The sequence below is a fragment of the Ursus arctos genome, unplaced genomic scaffold (assembly GCF_023065955.2).
Source record: "Ursus arctos isolate Adak ecotype North America unplaced genomic scaffold, UrsArc2.0 scaffold_21, whole genome shotgun sequence".
Lineage (NCBI taxonomy): Eukaryota > Metazoa > Chordata > Mammalia > Carnivora > Ursidae > Ursus > Ursus arctos.
The window spans coordinates 45,021,682-45,042,258 of record NW_026622886.1 but is presented as its reverse complement, the minus strand read 5'-3'; the positions used below and the strand labels follow the sequence as shown (position 1 = coordinate 45,042,258).

The 20,577-nt window shown below is 32.8% G+C and overlaps 1 protein-coding gene across 3 annotated transcripts in view; it reads left to right on the top strand.

The window, feature by feature from the left end:
* MON2 (MON2 homolog, regulator of endosome-to-Golgi trafficking) overlaps window positions 1-20,577 on the top strand; it is a 97,678-nt gene that overhangs the window by 12,185 nt on the left and 64,916 nt on the right. For 2 of the 3 annotated variants that reach the window (XM_026500123.4, XM_026500122.4), the window contains exons 2-7: window positions 2,016-2,079; window positions 11,146-11,273; window positions 12,212-12,343; window positions 15,471-15,600; window positions 17,675-17,772; window positions 18,486-18,611. In XM_026500123.4, the coding sequence (XP_026355908.2) occupies window positions 2,016-2,079; window positions 11,146-11,273; window positions 12,212-12,343; window positions 15,471-15,600; window positions 17,675-17,772; window positions 18,486-18,611 (678 nt within the window). Of the gene's footprint in view, window positions 1-2,015; window positions 2,080-7,274; window positions 7,359-11,145; window positions 11,274-12,211; window positions 12,344-15,470; window positions 15,601-17,674; window positions 17,773-18,485; window positions 18,612-20,577 lie in introns of those variants that run through there. The other variant, XM_026500124.4, reaches the window with a different exon arrangement.

Sequence of the window (20,577 nt, the reverse complement as noted above, 5' to 3'; positions counted from 1 at the left end):
AGTATATGTGGAATCAGACCACTTCTTATTGTCTCAATCACTATCACCTTGGTTATGATCTTTTGCATACATTATTGCAGTCATCTTCTCGATTTTGCTGCATATTGTACTCACCTGAAGATTTGAAAAAATACTGATGCCTAGCTCCCATTGGCATTCTTTGGAATGTGTTGCAACCTGGGCATCAGGATTTTTTTAAGCCTTTGGTGTTTCTGATACGCATTGCCTCAAATAATTAGAAAATCAGTCATCTTTCCCTGAAGAATTTTATTTTGACTATACTTCTGCTTGTAGCCACGTTCATTTAATTTGGGACATTTCTATTTCTTAAAGTTGTAGAAGTAAGTCCTAGTGTGTAAGGCTTCTTAGTTGTGAGCAATGAAAGCTGACTCTGGCTGATTTAGCAGAAATGAAGTTTACTGATATATATTGAGTGGCTCACATAATTGGTAGAGCCAGCTTTAGAGAAAGTACAGAAACAAAGGGAAGCTAAACAGCTAGAATCTGCTGTTGTCTGCTGAGCAAGTGACTGGATACCTGAGATGGCACTGGCCCCTCTGCTGCTGCTACTGCCCTTGGAAAGTAGGTGTTATCTCCTCTATTGCTGTCATCAGAAAGAATTTTCTCTTGTCTCTGCTTTTCTTTGTCATTAGCCTCCATATTCAAAATCCCTGCTACTAGATGTGTCTGTTTGGATTAGAATCTGGCATTTTCAATTTTTAAGTGGAAGATAAGCTCTATCTTGCATCAAAACTCATGAAGTTGGGAAATCTCCAGACACAGGCAAGGGCTTCACATGCTTGGAAATCAACAAAATGACAAAGGTCATATGCTATACATAGTATAGCCTACATTGTGGTATTTATTTTATGCATATATCCAGTGCTCCTCAAACTAAGAACCCGCAGGACACTGGTGTTTTTCCACAATTATTTTTAAACCTTTGGAACCTGCTATCACTTGTCCCTTAGCAAGCAGTAAGAGATAACAAAATAAATGAGCATGTAGCAAGCAAATTAACAGGAAAACTTAGACATATAACTTACGAATATTTATATATTATTTTTGGAAGTATGGAGACCAATATAAGTATAAAATAGGCACGTTTCTTGATAGTGAAAATGTTCTGAGTTTCTGTGGTGGAAGTTATATATCAATGTTATATGTCAGCACTGTCCAGTAGAAATATAACGTGGACCATAAATGCAATCCATATGTGTAATTTTAAATTGCATTAAAAATAAAAAGAAACAGGCATTTAATTTTAAAAGTATATAGTTTAACCAAATATATTCAAAATATTGTTTCAAATTTAATCAATGTAAATATTTAAGGGATAGTTTACATTTCCTTTTCATACTAAGTCTTCAAAATCTAGTGTGTATTTTATACTTAGAGTACAGCTCAATTCAGACTAACCTCATATAGAATGCTGAATAGCGACATGTAAATGGCTACTGTATTGGACAGCGCAGTTCTGTGGCTTTATGTAAAATGCTATATAACTTCCAAATGCTGCCAGCTAAATGTACTTTTGATGCAGTGTTTTAGGTGCCTTATGAAAATCTAAAGGGTGTTTAAAAAAATGTTAACTTAAAGTAATAAAAAGTTCTTGGTTATTCATTTTCTTTGAATCCAAAACAGTTTTACTTGATTTTTCAGTGTTTTGCAATTTTTTTAATGGTGGGGATGGAGATATGAAATGGGGAGGAGAAACCTAGTTTTTTTCATTAGGCTTTGTTTTTGTTTATTATTTTTATATTTTATGAGCATTTCAATTTATGAGGGATTAGATGTGCCTTAGGCAGAGAAAGGCAACATGCTGTAGAGGTGAGTTTGCATGTGAATAATAAAGTGAATCATATTTTACTACATTTAATGTTTATGGCACTACTAGACTTTAGTTTCTGAAGTTTTGAAAATAAAAAAGATAATAGTGATCATATATGGTTTCTTTCCCTAGATAATTCATGTTGATAGTAAGTTTTATGTTCTAATTATTTTTATTCTTGCAGGCTGCTGAATCAGGAATAATAAAAGTTAAAACAATAGCTGCACGAAACACCGAAATTTTGGCAGGTAATTTTTTGCTTAAAAATTCAACAATTAATGAAAATTTCACTAATAATAAAAGTAGAATCTTAAAAAAAAAAAAAACACAGAAAACAGCCATCAGTTTTCTGTAGCCTCTCCTTTATGCCCTAGCATGCTGTATATAATGATAAAGAACTTGTAAAAGTCCTTAACTTGAACTAATTGGGTTTGCCAAGGGTAAATGTTATAAAATTCTCTGAAATCAGAAAGGTTAAAACTACTAACTCCTTACAGGCAAGGATTTGCATTCTCCTCCACATCTTGTCTATCACCTAGGACATACCTTACACATAAAAGGCATTCAATTAATATTTGTTGTGCTGAATGGAATGAAAGATTGTTTCTCAGTCCACCTTCCAAAATCTATTTTATCTTTATATATAATATAAACAGGTGATAGTGTAGTATTATAAATTTAGTAGTACTATATGAGTTTTGAATCCTAGGATTAAGATAGTATGGCCATGAAGAAAGAATGGGAGTGGGGTGCAGAAAAGAAAAAAATGTTTTCTTACATTTTCTTGATTGAACCTGGTTTTCAAGGAGGAATTTCAGGAGTTCTTCTTTGACACTCTTTTTGATACTCAGTCTACTTCTTTCTTTTCTTTGGTGCCTTTTGTTCTTGCCTCTGTAATGAACATGGAAAAGGAAACTGGCATTTTCTAGCATTTGTTACATGTGAGACATTTGTGCCACTCTAATAAAAGACAACTTTGTGGGGAAGTATTTTTATTTTATAGTAGAGCATGTTGAGATGCAAAGAGATGAAGTTACTTGATTAAGATCACATGATAAGTGGTGGAACTAGATTTAAATCCAGGGCTGTTCAGAGCCCATGTTCTTCCCACTACAGTATGCTGCCATGGTATTGTGAGGTTTCCACACTAGCTACTCCCTCCCAAGGGTTTATAGTTAACCATTGCTTGCTTCACTGATCCTTCAGTCTGCATTTCAAGTTCCAGTGGTGCTATTGCTCTCAGTTGGTTATTGGAGAAAAGCAGTCCTGTTAATTGACACAAAACCCAAATAGTGAAGAATCTCTCTCTCATAAATCTCTTTACCTTTTTAAAAGTGATACCAGAAAATCCCTAATTGGTGGACTCTCAAAGAGTATTACAAAATGAAGACTTTTGGGGGCAGTTTTACAGGTGGAAGGTGGATTTCACTTGAGCTTATTGGGCTTTGCTGGACATTTGCCCTTAGGGTGAGCTCTCCTGTGTTGCATCTGTTTCTCACAGCTTCTTCTCTGATTTTGAACAATCTGTTGAAACTCCAAATAGTTTTATAACATTATTCACAGCACTGAATAATGCTCTGTGTGCATTTTGAGAAGGGGTATAGTGAAAGTGGTGGGTAAAGGCAAAGGTAGGTATGGTTGGATTGGGAGGGTGGGTTAGTGGGTTTTGGGAGATGCATGTTGGGTGGATTAGCTACTGTGAGGAAACTAATGTTTAAAGATAAATTGTGAGCTGGATGTTTTTAAGTTAGCTAATCGTAATAGAATATCATTACAAATACTAACTTTTGCTACTATAATTGCTGATATCATGGTAAGTCCTTATTCACCAGCAATAGAAGTTTTCATTGGGTCTGTAGCTGATGGAAGATTTTTTTAAAGAGACTGATTTCTTCAGAGGATCACTGTCTGGTGCTGAGTTCTATACCAAAGTAAAGTGTCTGATTGGTTTATCTTAAGAACGAGTAAGAAAAATTTTGTCTCCGTCGGTGAGTTTAATGTATAGGTGGGCTGTTCATTTTAATTCAGTTAGCTTTATTCAAATCATACTAGAGCTAATCTTTATGCACATACACTTACTAGTTCATGCTTTAAGATCCAAGTCATGGATAGTGTCCAGAGCCATGTACTTGAGGAGCCATATTAGCACTTAAACTGTTTCCTAGCATTTTTTACCAAGTACTGATAGCAGTTGATACTTTAAAATCTATAGCTTTTTAAGACCATTGTCACCTTGAAAGTCAAAGGCTCTCAAGAACAAGGAAAAATATATAGTTTCTAAACTACTTAGAGTACAGTTGATACTAAGAAAAATTTATAGTTAACTTTTTAAAAATTTTAATTTCTTGAGAAGTGTTTACTTTTCTATAGTTCTAGAAACTGTAGGTTACTGGTTTTGTGCTATAATGGATGTTAAAGATACCAAACAATGGAAGAGTTGCAAATGAAATGGGATATTGAATTCTCAGATATCTCTACATATTCAGAAAATGTAAAGGGTTGCTATAAAAATCAGAACCCTTAATTAGCATTAACTAGTCTGACCAGGGATATTCAGCATAGGTTTCTAGCCAACTTTAGTTTTCTTAGATTTATTTTCCAAGGGAAGGTTATTTACATTGCAGAATAAATCTTTGCTTTACATCTCCCCTTCTTTTAAGCATCCTCCTTTAATGCTTATTTTTCTTTGTTTTCACTGCTGTCATGAATGCTGACATAAGTGGGAATGCTATGCCAGGTAATGTCAGCATCGATTCAGATATACAGATCATTATCTCAAAATTTCCTTTTTCATTAAAGATAAAACTCTGCAAATGAGACATAGCAACATCAGGTTTTTCATTTACAAGGCCAAATGCCTTAATCTTACACTTGACTACCATATATTACAAAATGTTTTTATTAAGCCAGCTTATAGTATACTTGAAGTTGACTGAGAAGGCTTGTGTTATACAAAAATTACATAAACAGAAGATCTGCTTTTTGAATATTTGAAACAAGGAAACCAGTGAAGTTGTAATATCTTAAAATTGTGTATTTAACCCATACGCAAAACCACAATGGTTACATCTACCTTTGGCTGCTTTCAGCTACTGTCAGTATACATATAGAATTTTCACATAGATGATCATTATGTATGATTTGTGTTCTTTTCTCACAGTCCCTCACCTTTTTCATATCTATGGTCTTATTACTAAAAGGTCTTCAAGTAGCAATGAGTAAATATAGTTTGGAATTATTTTCTGATGTTAAAAGGTAATTTATGTGCTGATTTTATTTAGTATTTTCTATCTTATCAATACATATGCTTGTGATATTTTACAAACATCTGTAGAATATATCATAAATACATTCTTAAGGAAATAATTATGTAAGAATCACTAGGAGAGATGCAAAGATGAGTAGTGTAACTCACCCATAATCTACATGGAAATACAAGAAGTATGCTTGAAAATGCATATGTGCCTGCTGTTCATTTTGTTTAGTTTACCTGCTTTTCCATTTGCCTTTTGAAGTGCTTTGCCAGAAATTTTCTCTTCTAGAGGACATACTCACCTGAGGTCAGGACCAATATCTTACTCTTCCTTATATTGCTAGTAGTTAGCACATTACATAGGAAATAGTAAGCCCTCATTAAATGTAGGCTAATAGTGAGTCACTCCAAAATGCAAATAAGTCTCTTAGTGCTGCCTCTCCTGTGTTTTTCTACTTCCCAGTCTTTACTGTAATTTTACATGTTATGATGATTCAGGTAGATGAATTTTGTCATGCCTAGCTCATATTGGCCAGATAACAGAGTAATGAAGGAGACAGACCCTAAATGAGAATTTTAATACTGTGGTAAATGCCAAGATGGAAATGTAGACAGGCTTATTATTAATAGGAGCATGGAGAAGGCACCCAACCCAGCCTGGGAATCTGAAGCTGAGTCTCAAAGCTTAAAAAGGAGTTAGCCAGGCAAATAAGGTATAGAAGGGGAAAGTAAAGCAGATTACTTGAATATATGAAGTATAAAACAGTTTGGTCTATTCGGATACACTATTCAAGTATTGCCATTGTGTGACTTCCTCAGCTGCTTGATGGAAGAATTTGAATCAGGGCAGTGGCACATTCATTTTAATGTTTTTATGTAAACTATTCTGACAGCAGTGTGGAAGGTATATTTCAGTATACCGTCAGTAGAGTGGAGAGGTCTGTTGGTAGCCTAGTTGTATAATCCAGGCTAAATGATCTAGGGGGCTGTAACTAATTCCATGCTTACAAGTTAACCTAGTGGGCCAGAGATTACATAGTTTCTCTACAACATAATGTGTTCTTATTTATTCTTTTTTATCCTTGGATTTTTAAAAACTTTTTAAACTTTTAATTTGTATTCTTATCAAGTACTTTCCATTGATGCTGTCTTTTCTAATTTTTTAAAATTGCTTCATAATATTATAGCAAGTGATAGTAGCTTATTTAACTTATTTGTAGCTTTATGTTAGACATGTTTCAGTATTTGGAATTACTTTTTTAAGATAAATTTCTAGAAATTAAATTATTAAATCAAATGTATGAACATGGTCTTGGAATTTGTCACCATAGTGCTTTCTGAAAAGATAAAAGTTTATGCCTTTACCAGCAGTGTGTGAGTGTATTTTTATAACATCCTTGCCTGATTATTATTTTAAAAAATCTTTTTGGGAATTGAACAGACAAATGACTTCTTATTTTAATTGACATTTGTCTTTAATGTTGAACATTTTCCTCCAAATATATTATTTCCTTTTTTCATTTTACATTTATTTCTTTGAGTTTTGTGTTTTCTTATCAAATTATTTGAGCTGTTTCTATAGGAAAAGTTTTGACTTCCCATCATGTTTATATTTCCTACAAGTCATTTACCTTTTAATTTTTTATCTAGATGTTTTAAATTTTTACATAATCTAACTTTTGTCATTTGTTGTGTTGCAGTTAGGAAGCCCTTCTCCTTCCACATAGTAGATAGTCGTTCTTATTTTCTTTTAGGTTTTTTTTTTTGTTTAATTTTTTCTTAATTAATAATATGTGGAGTGACAGGAAGACCTAGATTTTTTTCTTTTGCAAAATTACTAACCGATTGTACTAGCATCATTTGTTGAATAATCCTTCCTTTTCATATAATGTGCTTTTAATATGAAACTGTCCATATTTTATTTGTCCTCCTATTCTTGAGTCACTTAAAGTATTTTCAGAACTTTTGAACCATTAAAATATTTTTTAATGTTGTTAGAAATGTCAGTCTTTTTCATAATTAAATTTTAAAGGGTTTGAGGATAGCAGTCATGTCTACATCACATTTTATTTCTTTCACAAGAATTACAATTTGTTATTTAATGACCATTAAAATTTACCATAATGAAACTTTTATTAACCCCCATTAATGTGATTCATAGTGGGGTATCCTAGTTTAATTCTTTCTTTCCAGGATAAAAACTACAATTATGCAGTGAAACTGCTCAGAGCAAGGAAACCCCTAGGATATGGGGACCTGCTGGACCTCTTCCAGGTGTGTGAAAGTGTATCATTTGCTCTCACAGTTATAAAATTTGGAAATAAAATATACTTATCAAACATAGTGTTATTCTATTAAAGAAGTTATGTTTATTAAAGAACTTAGGTAAAACATAAACTTTTTTTTTCTGACCCCTAAAAGCCTGTCTTTATATTTTAAAGGAAATTGAAAAAGAGAGTTTTGATTAAAAAGAGTTGACCTTTTTCTCTTTTTTTCCTGGAATGATTTTTAAAAACAATTAGAGCAAGGTGTCTTTATTGCTCTACAGCTTTTTCCTCAATATGATTTCTAAAGTCTAAGCCCATAGAAAGGTTTTTATATAAAGCTACATTTAAATAGCATGTCATTAAAGTTATTGTATATAAAGAGAGAGCACCTGTCTCTCAGAAGAGCAAGATTAATTTCTGTTTAAAACTACTGTCACTTTTAAAAGAAGAAAAAACCTAACTTTTTTTTTTGTGATGATCCGTCTTACTGCATTGTGATCTGGATATGGTAGATGTTTTCGTTTTCACACTATGCTTCAAAAGACAACAGATCAATAGTTGTATCTTTTTTGTTATTGATTATTCTGGATAACATAGTCCTTTTTGATTATTTTATTCTTATATAAACTGGGAGAAAAAGAAAATGGGAAGGAGGCAAGAGAGAGATGTTTGATTCCTTTGTGTTACATTAAAATAAAATTTATAAAAATTATTATTTATTAATTTTTTATTAAGTGGGCTACAATGCAGGGACTGAACTTACTCTCCAGAGATCTAGAGTTGGACACTTAACCGACTGAGCCATGTTGATGCCCTTAAAAATTATTATTATTTTTTTTTTTTTTAAAGATTTTTTTTTAATTTATTTATTCGACAGAGATAGAGACAGCGAACGAGAGAGGGAACACAAGCAGGGGGAGTGGGAGAGGAAGAAGCAGGCTCATAGCAGAGGAGCCTGATGTGGGGCTCGATCCCATAACGCCGGGATCACGCCCTGAGCCGAAGGCAGATGCTTAACCGCTATGCCACCCAGGCGCCCCCCTTAAAAATTATTTTTAATACTATTTTAATTTATCCTGACTTGAGACACCTGGGTAACTGACTGACCTGTATACAACATTTCATTGAAATTCACCTTATTTTATTCATTCTTAGCTGCACAGATTTTTCACGTTTTAGTATTCTTTAAATTGATAGGCATCTTAAAATTGATGGCATCTTAGAATCATTGTTGGGCCAGGTAGTATGGAGGTGTCTTTTTTGGTGCATATGTGAACTTGTTTATAGTTATTCATATTATTATTACATCATTTGAGTTATGTGCATTGTCAATATCCCATAAGTTTGACTCCTATTTAAAATGTCACCCTAATTGTACAGAAATTTTCTGTTGACAATTTATAGTAAGGTCAGAAAAGCACCAGCATCAATATGTGTGCAATGGGTGACATTGGCTTAGAAGGTGATCTCAGAGACTATAATGGAGTACTCTTTTAAGAAATGAGGCATCCAAACAATCTGGTTATAAAATGGGCAGAAAATCTATATAGACATTTTTCCAAAGAAGACATACAGATGGCCAACAGGTATATGAAAAAATGCTTGACATCATTAATCAAAACTTCACAATGAGATATCACCTTATAGCTGTCACAATAGCTGTTATCAAAGAGACAAGAGATAACAATGGCCTTGATGGATGAAATTGTGAAGAATAATTCTAAGTGATTAGAAAGTATTATATCATAGTTTAATTGACAGAATTAATTGGCACTGATTTTTCTTTGTGATAATCGAGTGTGTCTTGAAGTCATTTTCATTAGAGACTCAAGAAAGTACATTTTTTTTCCTTCTATAAAGACAGTTTCTTTCCTTCATTTATCTGAAGACTTTAGGCAAACAGCATTACAGGTCATTGGTTCCTCTTAGATAGTTTTAACGGTTTTAACTTCAGTGTGCATTAAGTGCTGTTTACCTTAAAGAGTGGCAGCATAAAGTTGTGGGAAGAATAGCAAACCAGGAGTTAGAAGACCTATTTTAAAAATCTGGCTTTACCACTTACTTACTGTGCACTTGAGCCAAATCAGGCTCTGTAAACTCTCTGATTATTGTGATACTCAAATGAGAAACGTTAACATCATAAAAATGATAAATGCATCTTGTTACTATTAGAAACTTTTTGTTTACCTGAACAGCATTTAATGACTAGGCATGTTCAGCAGAGTTAGGGGTAGCCTCATACTTCAGAGATTCTGACAGGATTGAATATGGTAGCATATTTACTGCCTCAGAATATTATTTTTTTTAGCTTTAGTGTCCTTTTTAACCATTTATGTAAATGTTTCGAAACATTGTTATGGAAAATTTGTGACTCTGGGTTTGAATCGAAACTTTTATGCTTAAGAAAGCAAGGAAGTAAGGCAAGGAGCCCTTTTGGAAACACTGGTCTTTGCCAGTCATATTTGCCATCTCTTAGCTGTGTTAAATCAGTAATTTATGCTGGCATACTGAGGGACTTCGCAGAGTATGCCATAGGATATTATGGGCTTTATTTAGCATAACTATAAAGGGAGCTTTGAGAGAAGAAAGGTGGGGATTTAGATGATGAAATTAATGTTAACACTGGTTTTACATTTTTAGTGGTGACTGTGGATGACTTTCTAACAATTTCTTTTGAAAAACATGTTAAAACTTATATATGTATGTCTTAATTACAAGTCTTAACCTCAAAAAAATAATCGATGGATGTAGTACCTTTGAAAACCATATGCAGGAACACATAAGTTCTCTTTCCTTGGAATTCCATGTTACCTATTTAAATTCTCTGAGGACGACACACCTGTCTTATTCATCTTTCTATAGCCATTAAATAAGTGTATACTGATTTAATTTCATTTCGTAAGTTTAAATAGGTATTATTCAGTTTGTGCATTTTCTAACTCTTTACATTTTTGTTCCTACTTTAAAACTTATGAAAGAATTGGCTTGGTGGGAGGAGTTAAAATAAGATTTGGAATTACAGCATGTGCATCCAATTAACTTAAAGTAATGCTTTAGTAATAAGAGGAATAATGTTATTATTTTTAATGAGTTTATTTCTTGAAGAAGTTAGGGCTGTATAAATTCACAGCATGTAATGAAATTCTAAGTATCTTCTGAACATTAAGAAGGGTGACGGGGATGATGTATATACTATTTTTAATTACTGTTTCCTGCTCTAGAATATTAATTCTTTTTCGTATTTCCCCTTCTGCACTGTTGAAGAAATAGAGTGCTTCTCTGAAGCAGGGTAGAACTTCTGAGAAGTTGTCCTTTTTTTTCTTTTTAAAAAGATTTTATTTATTTATTTGACGGAGAGCGAGACAGCCAGCGAGAGAGGGAACACAAGCAGGGGGAGTGGGAGAGGAAGAAGCAGGCTCCCAGCAGAGAAGCCTGATGCGGGGCTCGATCCCAGAACTCTGGGATCACACCCTGAGCCGAAGGCAGACGCTTAACGACTGAGCCACCCAGGCGCTCCTGAGAAGTTGTCCTTAAAGAGTTTATAGCAGGAGATGGAGGAAAACCAAAAGACAGTGCTGGCAGAAAAGCCTGGGAGAGCTGTAGCTAAGGGGGTGGTTTGGATACGGAGTCTGGAATACCTGTCTAAAGTATTAACTCTTACTGCTTGATTTCTATTTTAGTATTTACATAAAGTGGTTTTTATTAAGATTGTTAATACTAGTTATAAATATATAAATGTATTTCTGCTTGTGAATTAGATTTAATAATTTATCTTATATGTGTTCTAAATAAAGCTTTGAAAGAGAACAGCTCAGAGGTTGTTCAGCCGTTTCTAATGGGTTGTGGAACCAAGGAGCCAAAGATTACTCAGCTATGTTTGGCCGCCATTCAGAGACTCATGTCACATGAAGTCGTGTCTGAGGTAATGTGAAGATTTTATCTCAATTGTGCAACCTAAGAATCAAATCAGGAGTTTTTATTAGGGGAGAATGAAGCATAACTGATAATTTAATGTAAAACAATTTATGTGCTTGAAGAACATGGCTTAATTTGAAAAGATCACCGAATTTTCTCACCATTAAAGCCTCATGAATAATGAATAAAGACGAAGTGCATTTTGTCGTGTCATGATTAGGAAGTCACTATTCAGTAATACAGATTAGTGTCATTGAAGAGAATATAATTTTTTTTTAAAAGGAAAAACGATTTTCCTAGATTATTTGAAGTGATAATTTGTTTGTTAATTTAAATGAATTGTTTGTATCTAACCTTATTATGTTAAAACAAGGAAGAACATTTCATCACTATGAATGTGCATCCTGTTTTCAAATGTAATCCTTAACTTTGTACTCCATAAGTTACTTTAATAGAAGTGATATATTCTTTTGCCTTCATATAACATTCTAAACAATGTCAAATTTAATTGACTTTATAAATGTGTTGTTAATTTGAGTTGCATTTTGTTTTTTGTATACACATTATAAATGGAATAATATATGAAACAGTAGCAGTCTCAGTTAATTTGCATAGGTCTATAAAGGTCCAAATGACATATACCCATATTGTAGAAATGATCTTTGATTTTTTACTAGGTATCTCAGAACTGCATGCAGCTGTTTGCATATATTCAGATGGTGTATTTTAAAGAAATTTATTTTTTTGAGAAGAAAATTCATTAGCTGTGAATCTCAAATTAGTTAAGAGTTGTGTTTCGATCTATAGATCTAGAAACATGGGTCTTGTTATTATGATCAAGAGATTCTCTCCAGGTGAGGTAACATTTGTACATCTTTTTTTATCTAGGGACCTAATCATCTTATATTTTATTTGCTGACAATAATTCAGATAATTATTTTACAGACTGCAGCTGGAAATATAATTAATATGCTTTGGCAGCTGATGGAAAACAGTCTTGAAGAACTTAAGCTACTTCAAACAGTTCTTGTTCTTTTAACAACCAATACAGTAGTTCATGATGAGTCACTCTCTAAGGTAGGAAACCTGTTGTCAAAGTTCATAAGTGCTTTGAGACAGTATTTGAGTAAGCTTGCTGAAAGAGGAAAGCCTGGTACTATTTGTACCAAAAGCAACTTCCCTGTAGCTATCATGATAATGGACATTGCACGTTAAAAACCACTGGTGCCTTATTTTCCCCAGATTAGAGTTGAAATCAGGTTAAGGTAATTGAGCAGAGCCTGTTGGGAATAGCTAACAGGTTTAGTCATGAATAGGAAATGAAAAGAGAAAACTAGCAGAAAAATAGGAATAGAGAGAGTAAAATATGTTTGCAGGTATCCGTCTTCTCCTCATTGCATTGGGTATTCCTGTGAAAGCTCTTCCTTTCCACCTTTTAAAAGTAATTTTACACGTATGTGATATGTAAGCCAGAGAGTTTAAATCTCTTTCTTAAGTAGTTGGAAAAGTGACCTTTTGGCATTTATACTAGATAAAGCTGCACGTATGGTAGGGGTTTCTCATTTCTTCCGCATTCCTACACTCTTTGGAACATGTTAACAGCTGTCTGTTATTTATTTCACTCTTTAAAAAGTCTTTTTTTAATTATGAAATATTTCTAAAGAACAAAGTACAGAGAATAATATAAAGAACAATCTTTAGTTAATGGTTTATTTAAGAAATTTGTTGGACTCTCAATAATAGTTCTGTTATAATTTGCATACCTTTAGTGATGGGTGGCCAATAAAGTAGAAAAGTAGACTGTCACATTAAGCTGGATATACGCTTTCTAGAGAGTATATCTTTTTTAGTTATTGATTGATGTTTTTAGGTCATAATGAGATTTTACTCAATTGCAAATAGCTTATTCTTTTAAGCTACCTGCTTTATAAAATATTTTATGTATTCTTGTGTATTCTTTTGTATGTCCTCCCTTTTGGTTTCTAGCTATCAAATTATTGTTCTGATACAATATATATAAGAGTTTATAAAATGCTGTCATTTAACCTAACAAAGCAGTAAGAACTGATTATAGCTTAAAATTAAATGTAGGGCTTGCTTTAGTATGTTGGTTAATTTGGAATGTAATATTTTGGGATAAAAAGTGAAGTATAGAGAAATAATACAAAATTGAGTAGTATGAAAGCTTCTACATAACATATGCCTTTCCTTTATGTTGAAATTTAAACAGTAATGTTGGTATCAAAAGCCTGTTTCCTCTAAAATTTTAATGTAATTAATATGATAAGGCATAGAATTTAGACTACCATTATGTTTTTCTCCAAGCATCGCTTCTTTTAAAACTAAAACTTTTAGAAAAGCATGTAGGGGAAAATTTTTGTGACCTTGGGGTAGAGATTTCTTAGGTAGATAAAAAAAATCTCTGAACCATAGAAGAAGCCACAGTATGGGGAAAATATTCATAAATATCTCACAAAGAACTTTTATCTAGAATGTTTAAAAAACGTTTACAACTCATTCATAAGATAATCACCCAAGACAAAAACGGACAAATTTTTTTTAAAGATTTATTTATTTATTTGAGAAAGAGAGAGTGAGTGAGTGGGGAGAGGGGCAAAGGGAAAGAATCTCAAGCAGACTCCTCATTGATTATGGAGCTGGATGCAGGGCTCGATCTCACAACCCTGAAATCATGACCTGAGTGGAAATCAAGAGTCGGACGCTTAACCAACCGAGCCACCCTGGCACGCCTGCACAAATTTTTTTATAGACCCTTCACAAAATAAGATGGCTAATGAATACATGGAAAGTGGCTCAGCATCATTAGTTATCAGGGAAAAGCAAATTAAAACCACAAAGAGGTATCATCACACATCCATTAGAGTAGCTAAAATTGAAAAAGACCAACCGTATCAAGTGTTGTTGATGGTGTGGGAAAGAGCTGAATTCATACATACTGCTGGTAGGAGGATAAAATTGTAAAATGACTTTGGAGAACTAGCATTTTCTTAAAAAGTTTAACCTATACTTACTGTGTGATTCAGCCTTTTTCACTTCTAGTTATTTATCCAAGGTAAATGAAAACACATGTCTTTTTAAAGATTTGTATATGATGTTCACGGCAGCTTTATTCACAATGGCTAAAAACTGGAAGCAACTCAAATATCCATCAGCAGATGAATGGATAAGCAAAAGATTTGGTATACCTATACTGTGAAATACTATTCAGGAATCAAAAAGTACAAACTACTGATTCAAAGAACGACATGGGTGAATTTTACAGATATTACAAGTAAAAGAAATCAGACACAAAAACAGTGCATACTGAATGATGAAACACTATTCGAGGAAAATGCCAGCATGTCTGTAGTGAAAAAGGCAAGATGGTGGTTACCTGGAGCCAAGGGTGAAGGAAAAAATGGAGGGCAGAAGAACACAGAATTTTAGGGTGATGAAACTGCCTTGTATCTCGATCGTGGCAGTGGTTTCATGGGTGAATGTAACTATGCGCACTCATCAAGTTAAATACCTTGAAGAGATACAGTTTATTGTATATAAATTACACCTTAATCAACCTGAAGTTGATTTTTAAAAAGAAAGAAGGACTCCTTTTAAAAAATTATAATTTTATTCATTTATATGCTTAGCATATTTATATATTATTTCTCCAGATGACTTAGTGATATAACAAACTTTGAGTACTTGTTATTTGCAAAACAAGTCATTCTGGGGAAATAAAGCACAATGCTTATTTGAGAGAGAAAGAGAGAGACAGTGACAGTGAAAGAGAAAGAGAGCAGGAGCAGGGAGGAGAGGGAGGAGCAGACTCTCCGCTGAGCAGGGAGCCTGATGTGGGACTCGATCCCAGGACCCTGGGGTCTGACCTGAGCTGAAGGCAGATGCTTAACCAACTGAGCCTCCCAGGTGCCCCATCACAACACATGTTTATATACATATAAAAGAGCCAAGTTATGAAAGGCATATTTCACATTATCTTATCTAATCTTATGTGGCTGTATATTTATAGACTTTGAATTATTTCACAGTCCAAGGATTTTAGTAGTTTTATTGTATAAGAGGGTAGGACTTCTAGTATCTGTGATTGGAACAGCCAAACATGATTTACTTAGTTTTGGATTACATCAAATAAAATAGTTATTCTGTTCTTCAGTCCTTTTTCACTAAATGAAAATTGTTCTTTTAGGCCATTGTTCTTTGTTTTCGACTACACTTCACAAAAGATAATATTACAAATAATACAGCTGCTGCTACCGTGCGACAAGTTGTTACTGTTGTTTTTGAGAGGATGGTTGCTGAAGATGAACGACACAGAGGTAGAGTGATAAAAGTGGTTTCCTTTTCACAATGTGTGGTTCTTCTATCCATGATTTCTCTCTTGATTTTCGGTCTTTGCCCTGTGAACTTAGGCTGCCTAAAAACTAGAATACTTTAAAAAATATATTTATTTTACCAATATTATGATATTAACAGTGGCAGTTCAAAAAACTATATCTCCAACAGTGTTATCACCCCAAGAATAAACTCTTTATTTTCCATGTGTATTTCTAATTATGCGTAATTTCATGTTTTATATCAAATATTGATTGCATTATATGTAGTTTTAGCCAAACATTACATTATGTGAATTTTTCATGTTATTCTTTTTTTTTTGTAATTTAAATTTTATTTATTTTTAATGAAGATTTTATTTATTTGAGAGAGGGAGAGAGCGAGCAAGCGAGCACCAGCGGGGGAAGGGAGAGGGAAAAGCTGACTCCTGCTGAGCAGGGAGCCCAGGATCCTGGGATCATGACCTGAGCTGAAGGCAAACACTTAACTGACTGAGCCACCCAGGCGCCCTGTAATTTAAATTTTAATGGATGTACTATGTTTTGTGACTATTCTACAGTTTAATGAACTAGTTTCCTGTTGGACACTTACATTGTGTTTAGTATTTTAGTACTCTTTTGAGTGTCCTCCTACATATTTTTTTTTTCATTTGAATTACTTCTTTAAATTTCCAAGAGTAGGTTTCCCTCACATGAATTTTTGTCTGTGCCTATTAGCATGTGTTGATGAAGGATATTTATGTAATGTAAATATTAGTCTTTTCATATTTTCATCAAATACCTTTATTGTAATTTTAAACATCTTTTTCTTTGTCATTTTAAAAAATTTTCTAAAAACTTAGAAACATGTAAGAGAGCTGAAGATATTGTCCCTGTTGTAGTTTTTAAAGTTGGTAACTTTTAACTATAGAAATTATGTTTTATTCATTTGTTATTGTATGAAAAGTAAATTATTCCCCATGATTAGTTGAAAAGATCATAAGGTGCTACCATGATGAGCAACCTATCTGCTTTATGTACTCAAGAAGCAAAAGATTAAAGTATCTTTCCCTTTTACATAGGGAAAATCCCTATGTAATCCCCCCACCCCCAACTCTTAATGTTATGCTGTCATTTCATTTGAGGTTCTTTTGGTATTACTGATAAAAAATGGCAATACTAGTAAGTAATGGTAATGCTGCCTATTCTAATAATTTCTTTACTTTTTCTGAAGTTAACCATTGGTCAGTTTTACCCATCAGTTTCAGGCATTCTTAATCTGTTGGTTTATTAGACTTTTTCTGCTTCGGAGTATTGGTTTTTCTGCTTTTTTCCCAGGGTAAATGCAGCTTGAATTCTAGAGTTTGAAATATTAAGGAATTAAAGTTAGAGGATAAAACAGGGCAGTTTTTCAGTTTGGATGGGTTATATATTCATAACTTCAGTGTGATTCCTGGATTGGTAGTTTTAGCTGTGTGTCTCTAAAGACCAGTATCTCATTTAATACTTTCTAGTAAGGTGGAGATACTTAGAACCTCATTTTTTCCTCAAGTAATCATTAAGTCAACATTTATTCAAAACAGGCTGTCATAATTTACAGAAAATGATATTAGTATTCAAAGAAATGCTGAGTTGGGAAGCAATTTTCTAGCTGACAGTCACTCAGTACCTATAACTGACATAGTAGTTGTGGTAGATCAAGTAGTTAATTCTTTTGTTTATGCTGAGATGATATAGGAATTAACCATGTGGTAAACTTTTATATATTTGATATTTAAAGGCACATTTAAAGATTATGTGAATTTCAAATACATAAAGGGATTGGGGAATGGGAGACTGGGAAAATCAAATATATGGATAAAGATGCTAAGCTTATTAAAATGACGTAAGATAGTAACGGGTAGTTTTTATGGCATTTTATATAAAAATAAATTCTTAATGTTTTTTCTCATTTTGGAGGTGTAGTTCTGAGCCTACATTTAAAGTTTATAATTTCACAAACACGTATTTATTTTAAATAGTATATGTGATTTATTACAAGTCATTATAACCCCTAAAACCCATCTTACTTTGATTGCAGATATTATAGAACAACCAGTACTGGTTCAAGGAAATAGTAACAGAAGATCTGTCAGCACGCTCAAACCTTGTGCTAAAGACGCATATATGCTTTTCCAGGTATTTCAGTTGATAAAAATAATTTTTACTGCAGAATATAGTTTTGTGTGAATTTTTGATTTTGGAATTTTATGTCTTGAGGTAATTTTTCAAGTATCAATTTTTTAAATTGTCAAATTTTAAGGGTCAAAAGTTGTATTTCAAAAATGTTCTAAAACATTAAAGAGCATCTATAGCTAAGGAACTTGATAAAATATTACATTTCACTTTAAGGAGGTAAAATGAATTAAGCCCAGAACTAGAAAAAAGGGCATATTAGGAATGACTAGTAATATAAAATAATTCCTTTAACATAAAAATTTAACTAATAAGCCTTTGGTCTACTTTATATAATTTAATATACAAATACCTGATTTTTATGTTACTCGTCATGGATATATCTTTTAAGTAAAATAAGATTTATCTGCACTGAAAATTTTGTTAGTTTTTTATTAAAGGGTTATTTTAAGTGCTTTTTACATTAAAAGACTATTAATCATTTATCTGTGCACCTTATATATTGTCAATAGTTATATGAGTCTTTAAAAGTTTACTTATATAATCAAGTATATAGTTTGTCAGAATTGAATTACCAGTGCTTAGCTTCTAAGGAGTAAAAACAACTATATAAGAAGAGATAACTTTTAAAAATTAGAAATTTTGAAAAGTACATTTCATTCCAGGATGTGAATGTTTTATTTATTTTTTATTTATTTTTTGACTTATTTTCCCAGGACCTTTGTCAGTTGGTTAATGCTGATGCCCCTTACTGGCTAGTAGGCATGACAGAAATGACTCGAACATTTGGCCTTGAATTACTTGAGTCAGTCCTGAATGATTTTCCACAGGTCTTTTTACAAGTAAGCCATTTGTAGTATCTTGCAACAAAATTAATCATAATTTTTTTACAGATATTTTTCAAGAAAGTAACATGTATTCTCCCACGTTGGAGGATTGAAAGAATTACAGCTTTAGACTTTAGACATGTGATAATTTAGTATTATCTTACATTATTGTAGTGCCCTAACACTTCGAAATTTTAACATTAGAAGAAATCCCTGGAGACCATCTAGTGAGGCATTTCCCAACATGTGGGTGTATGAGGGAAATTTGGTATGTGAGCTGTTTTTTATAATACTTAAAAACTGAAAAATTGTTACTTATTTTTACTTGTTTATATGTAGCTATGTGCTTTTGGAAAAAAGAAGTAGTCAACGGTTAATAAATTTAACTTGCAATACAAAATATTTCAACATAGGCAGTTAATAGGGGGAAAATTAAGAAAGAATCCAAACTTCTAATTTAACTTGCAAGAAGCTAAAGTCTAAAATTCAGTGATTTACATAGGGTTCCTTAGTTATTAGCAGATCTTGAACTAAAATTTAGATCTTCTTACTACTAACCTAGCTCCTTTCCCTACCATATTCCTTCCCTAAACCATCTATTTTATCCTTCAGCTCTCACCTACAAAATGTGTGAATCATATGCCACAATAGTAGAAGAACCTTAGGCCAGAAATTGGAACTGAAATTTTTATTATATGGTTGATAATTTGGGGGCATGGAGATCACAATGACTAATGAGAATAGTTTGAATAGAGTTGGAATGGTTCCTGGTGGTTATGAAGGAAGCCCATTGTAGTCAGTTGAGTAGTGAGGGGGAAGAAGTGGATAGATAAAACTTAAGAATTGTCTGTAATATTTATCAGTTAACCAATATATAAATTAGTGAAGCATAAAAAATGTACATTTGTAGTCAAAGGAACTAACTGTAGATAAGTGAATAGAATTTTAGATCACTTAACTCTTAAGATGCCATTTTGGGGGCAGAGAATTAGAAAGGATGTAATTAAAGTGCATATAAAAGTCTGGAAGAATGTACATTCGGAAGTTAGCGATGATAAAATAACTTATCTCCAGGAAGTGAGATTAGGCCAAGGCTTTTATTTTTTATCTTTTCACTTACTGATATTTTCTCATTTTTTTCCTCTAATGAATCTGATTTTTATAAAGAGACATTTAAAAAATCCTGATTTTGAGCAAATAAATTCAGAGCAAATAAATTTCTCTGGGCCTTCTTTTTTTCCTTTTCTGTAAGATTAAAGGATTAGATTGATTTTTATGATTTTTGTCTTATTCTCAGCCTCAGTGATATTTGGATGATTAAAAGAGCAAAATAATGTATATTTGAAGTTAGACATTAAATATACACTGGACTTCATGCTATCAGTAAAATGGGGTACTTTTGGCTAAGACAGGCAGGGAATTAACAGTTAAGGAAGGTATAATATGCATAATATGCCATGACTGTAAATAAACTTTAAGAATCCTTTGCAAGATTTCCCGGACTTCAAAATAATTACACAGGGCGCCTGGCTGGCTTAGTTGAGGAGCATGTGACTCTTGATCTTGGGGTCATGAGTTTAAGTGCCATGGTGGGTGTAGAGATTGAAGAGACAAAAACTTTTAAAAAATAAAGTAATTATGCTTATTTGTCATTGAGTGTTTTTAAAAATCAGTTTATTGTGTTCTGTTCAAGCAATCTAAGTAGAACAAAATAATAAGTTAATTATTAAATCTTCTATGCATGAATGGAATTTTTATCTTGGCCAAGTAAAATTAATGAATTATATGACATATTTTATTTATCTGGTGTTCTCTCAGCTGCCTATTTTAAATGCTTTAGCTGTTTGAATTTTTGTAATCTGGCTTCTTCTGTTCTTTATGTTTTTAATTGCTGGTGTCCTACCAAAATCACAATTCCTAATAATAAACCACTTAATTCCAAGTCATTAAATGTTCCTTTTTAAATTAGATTCTTTTTAAG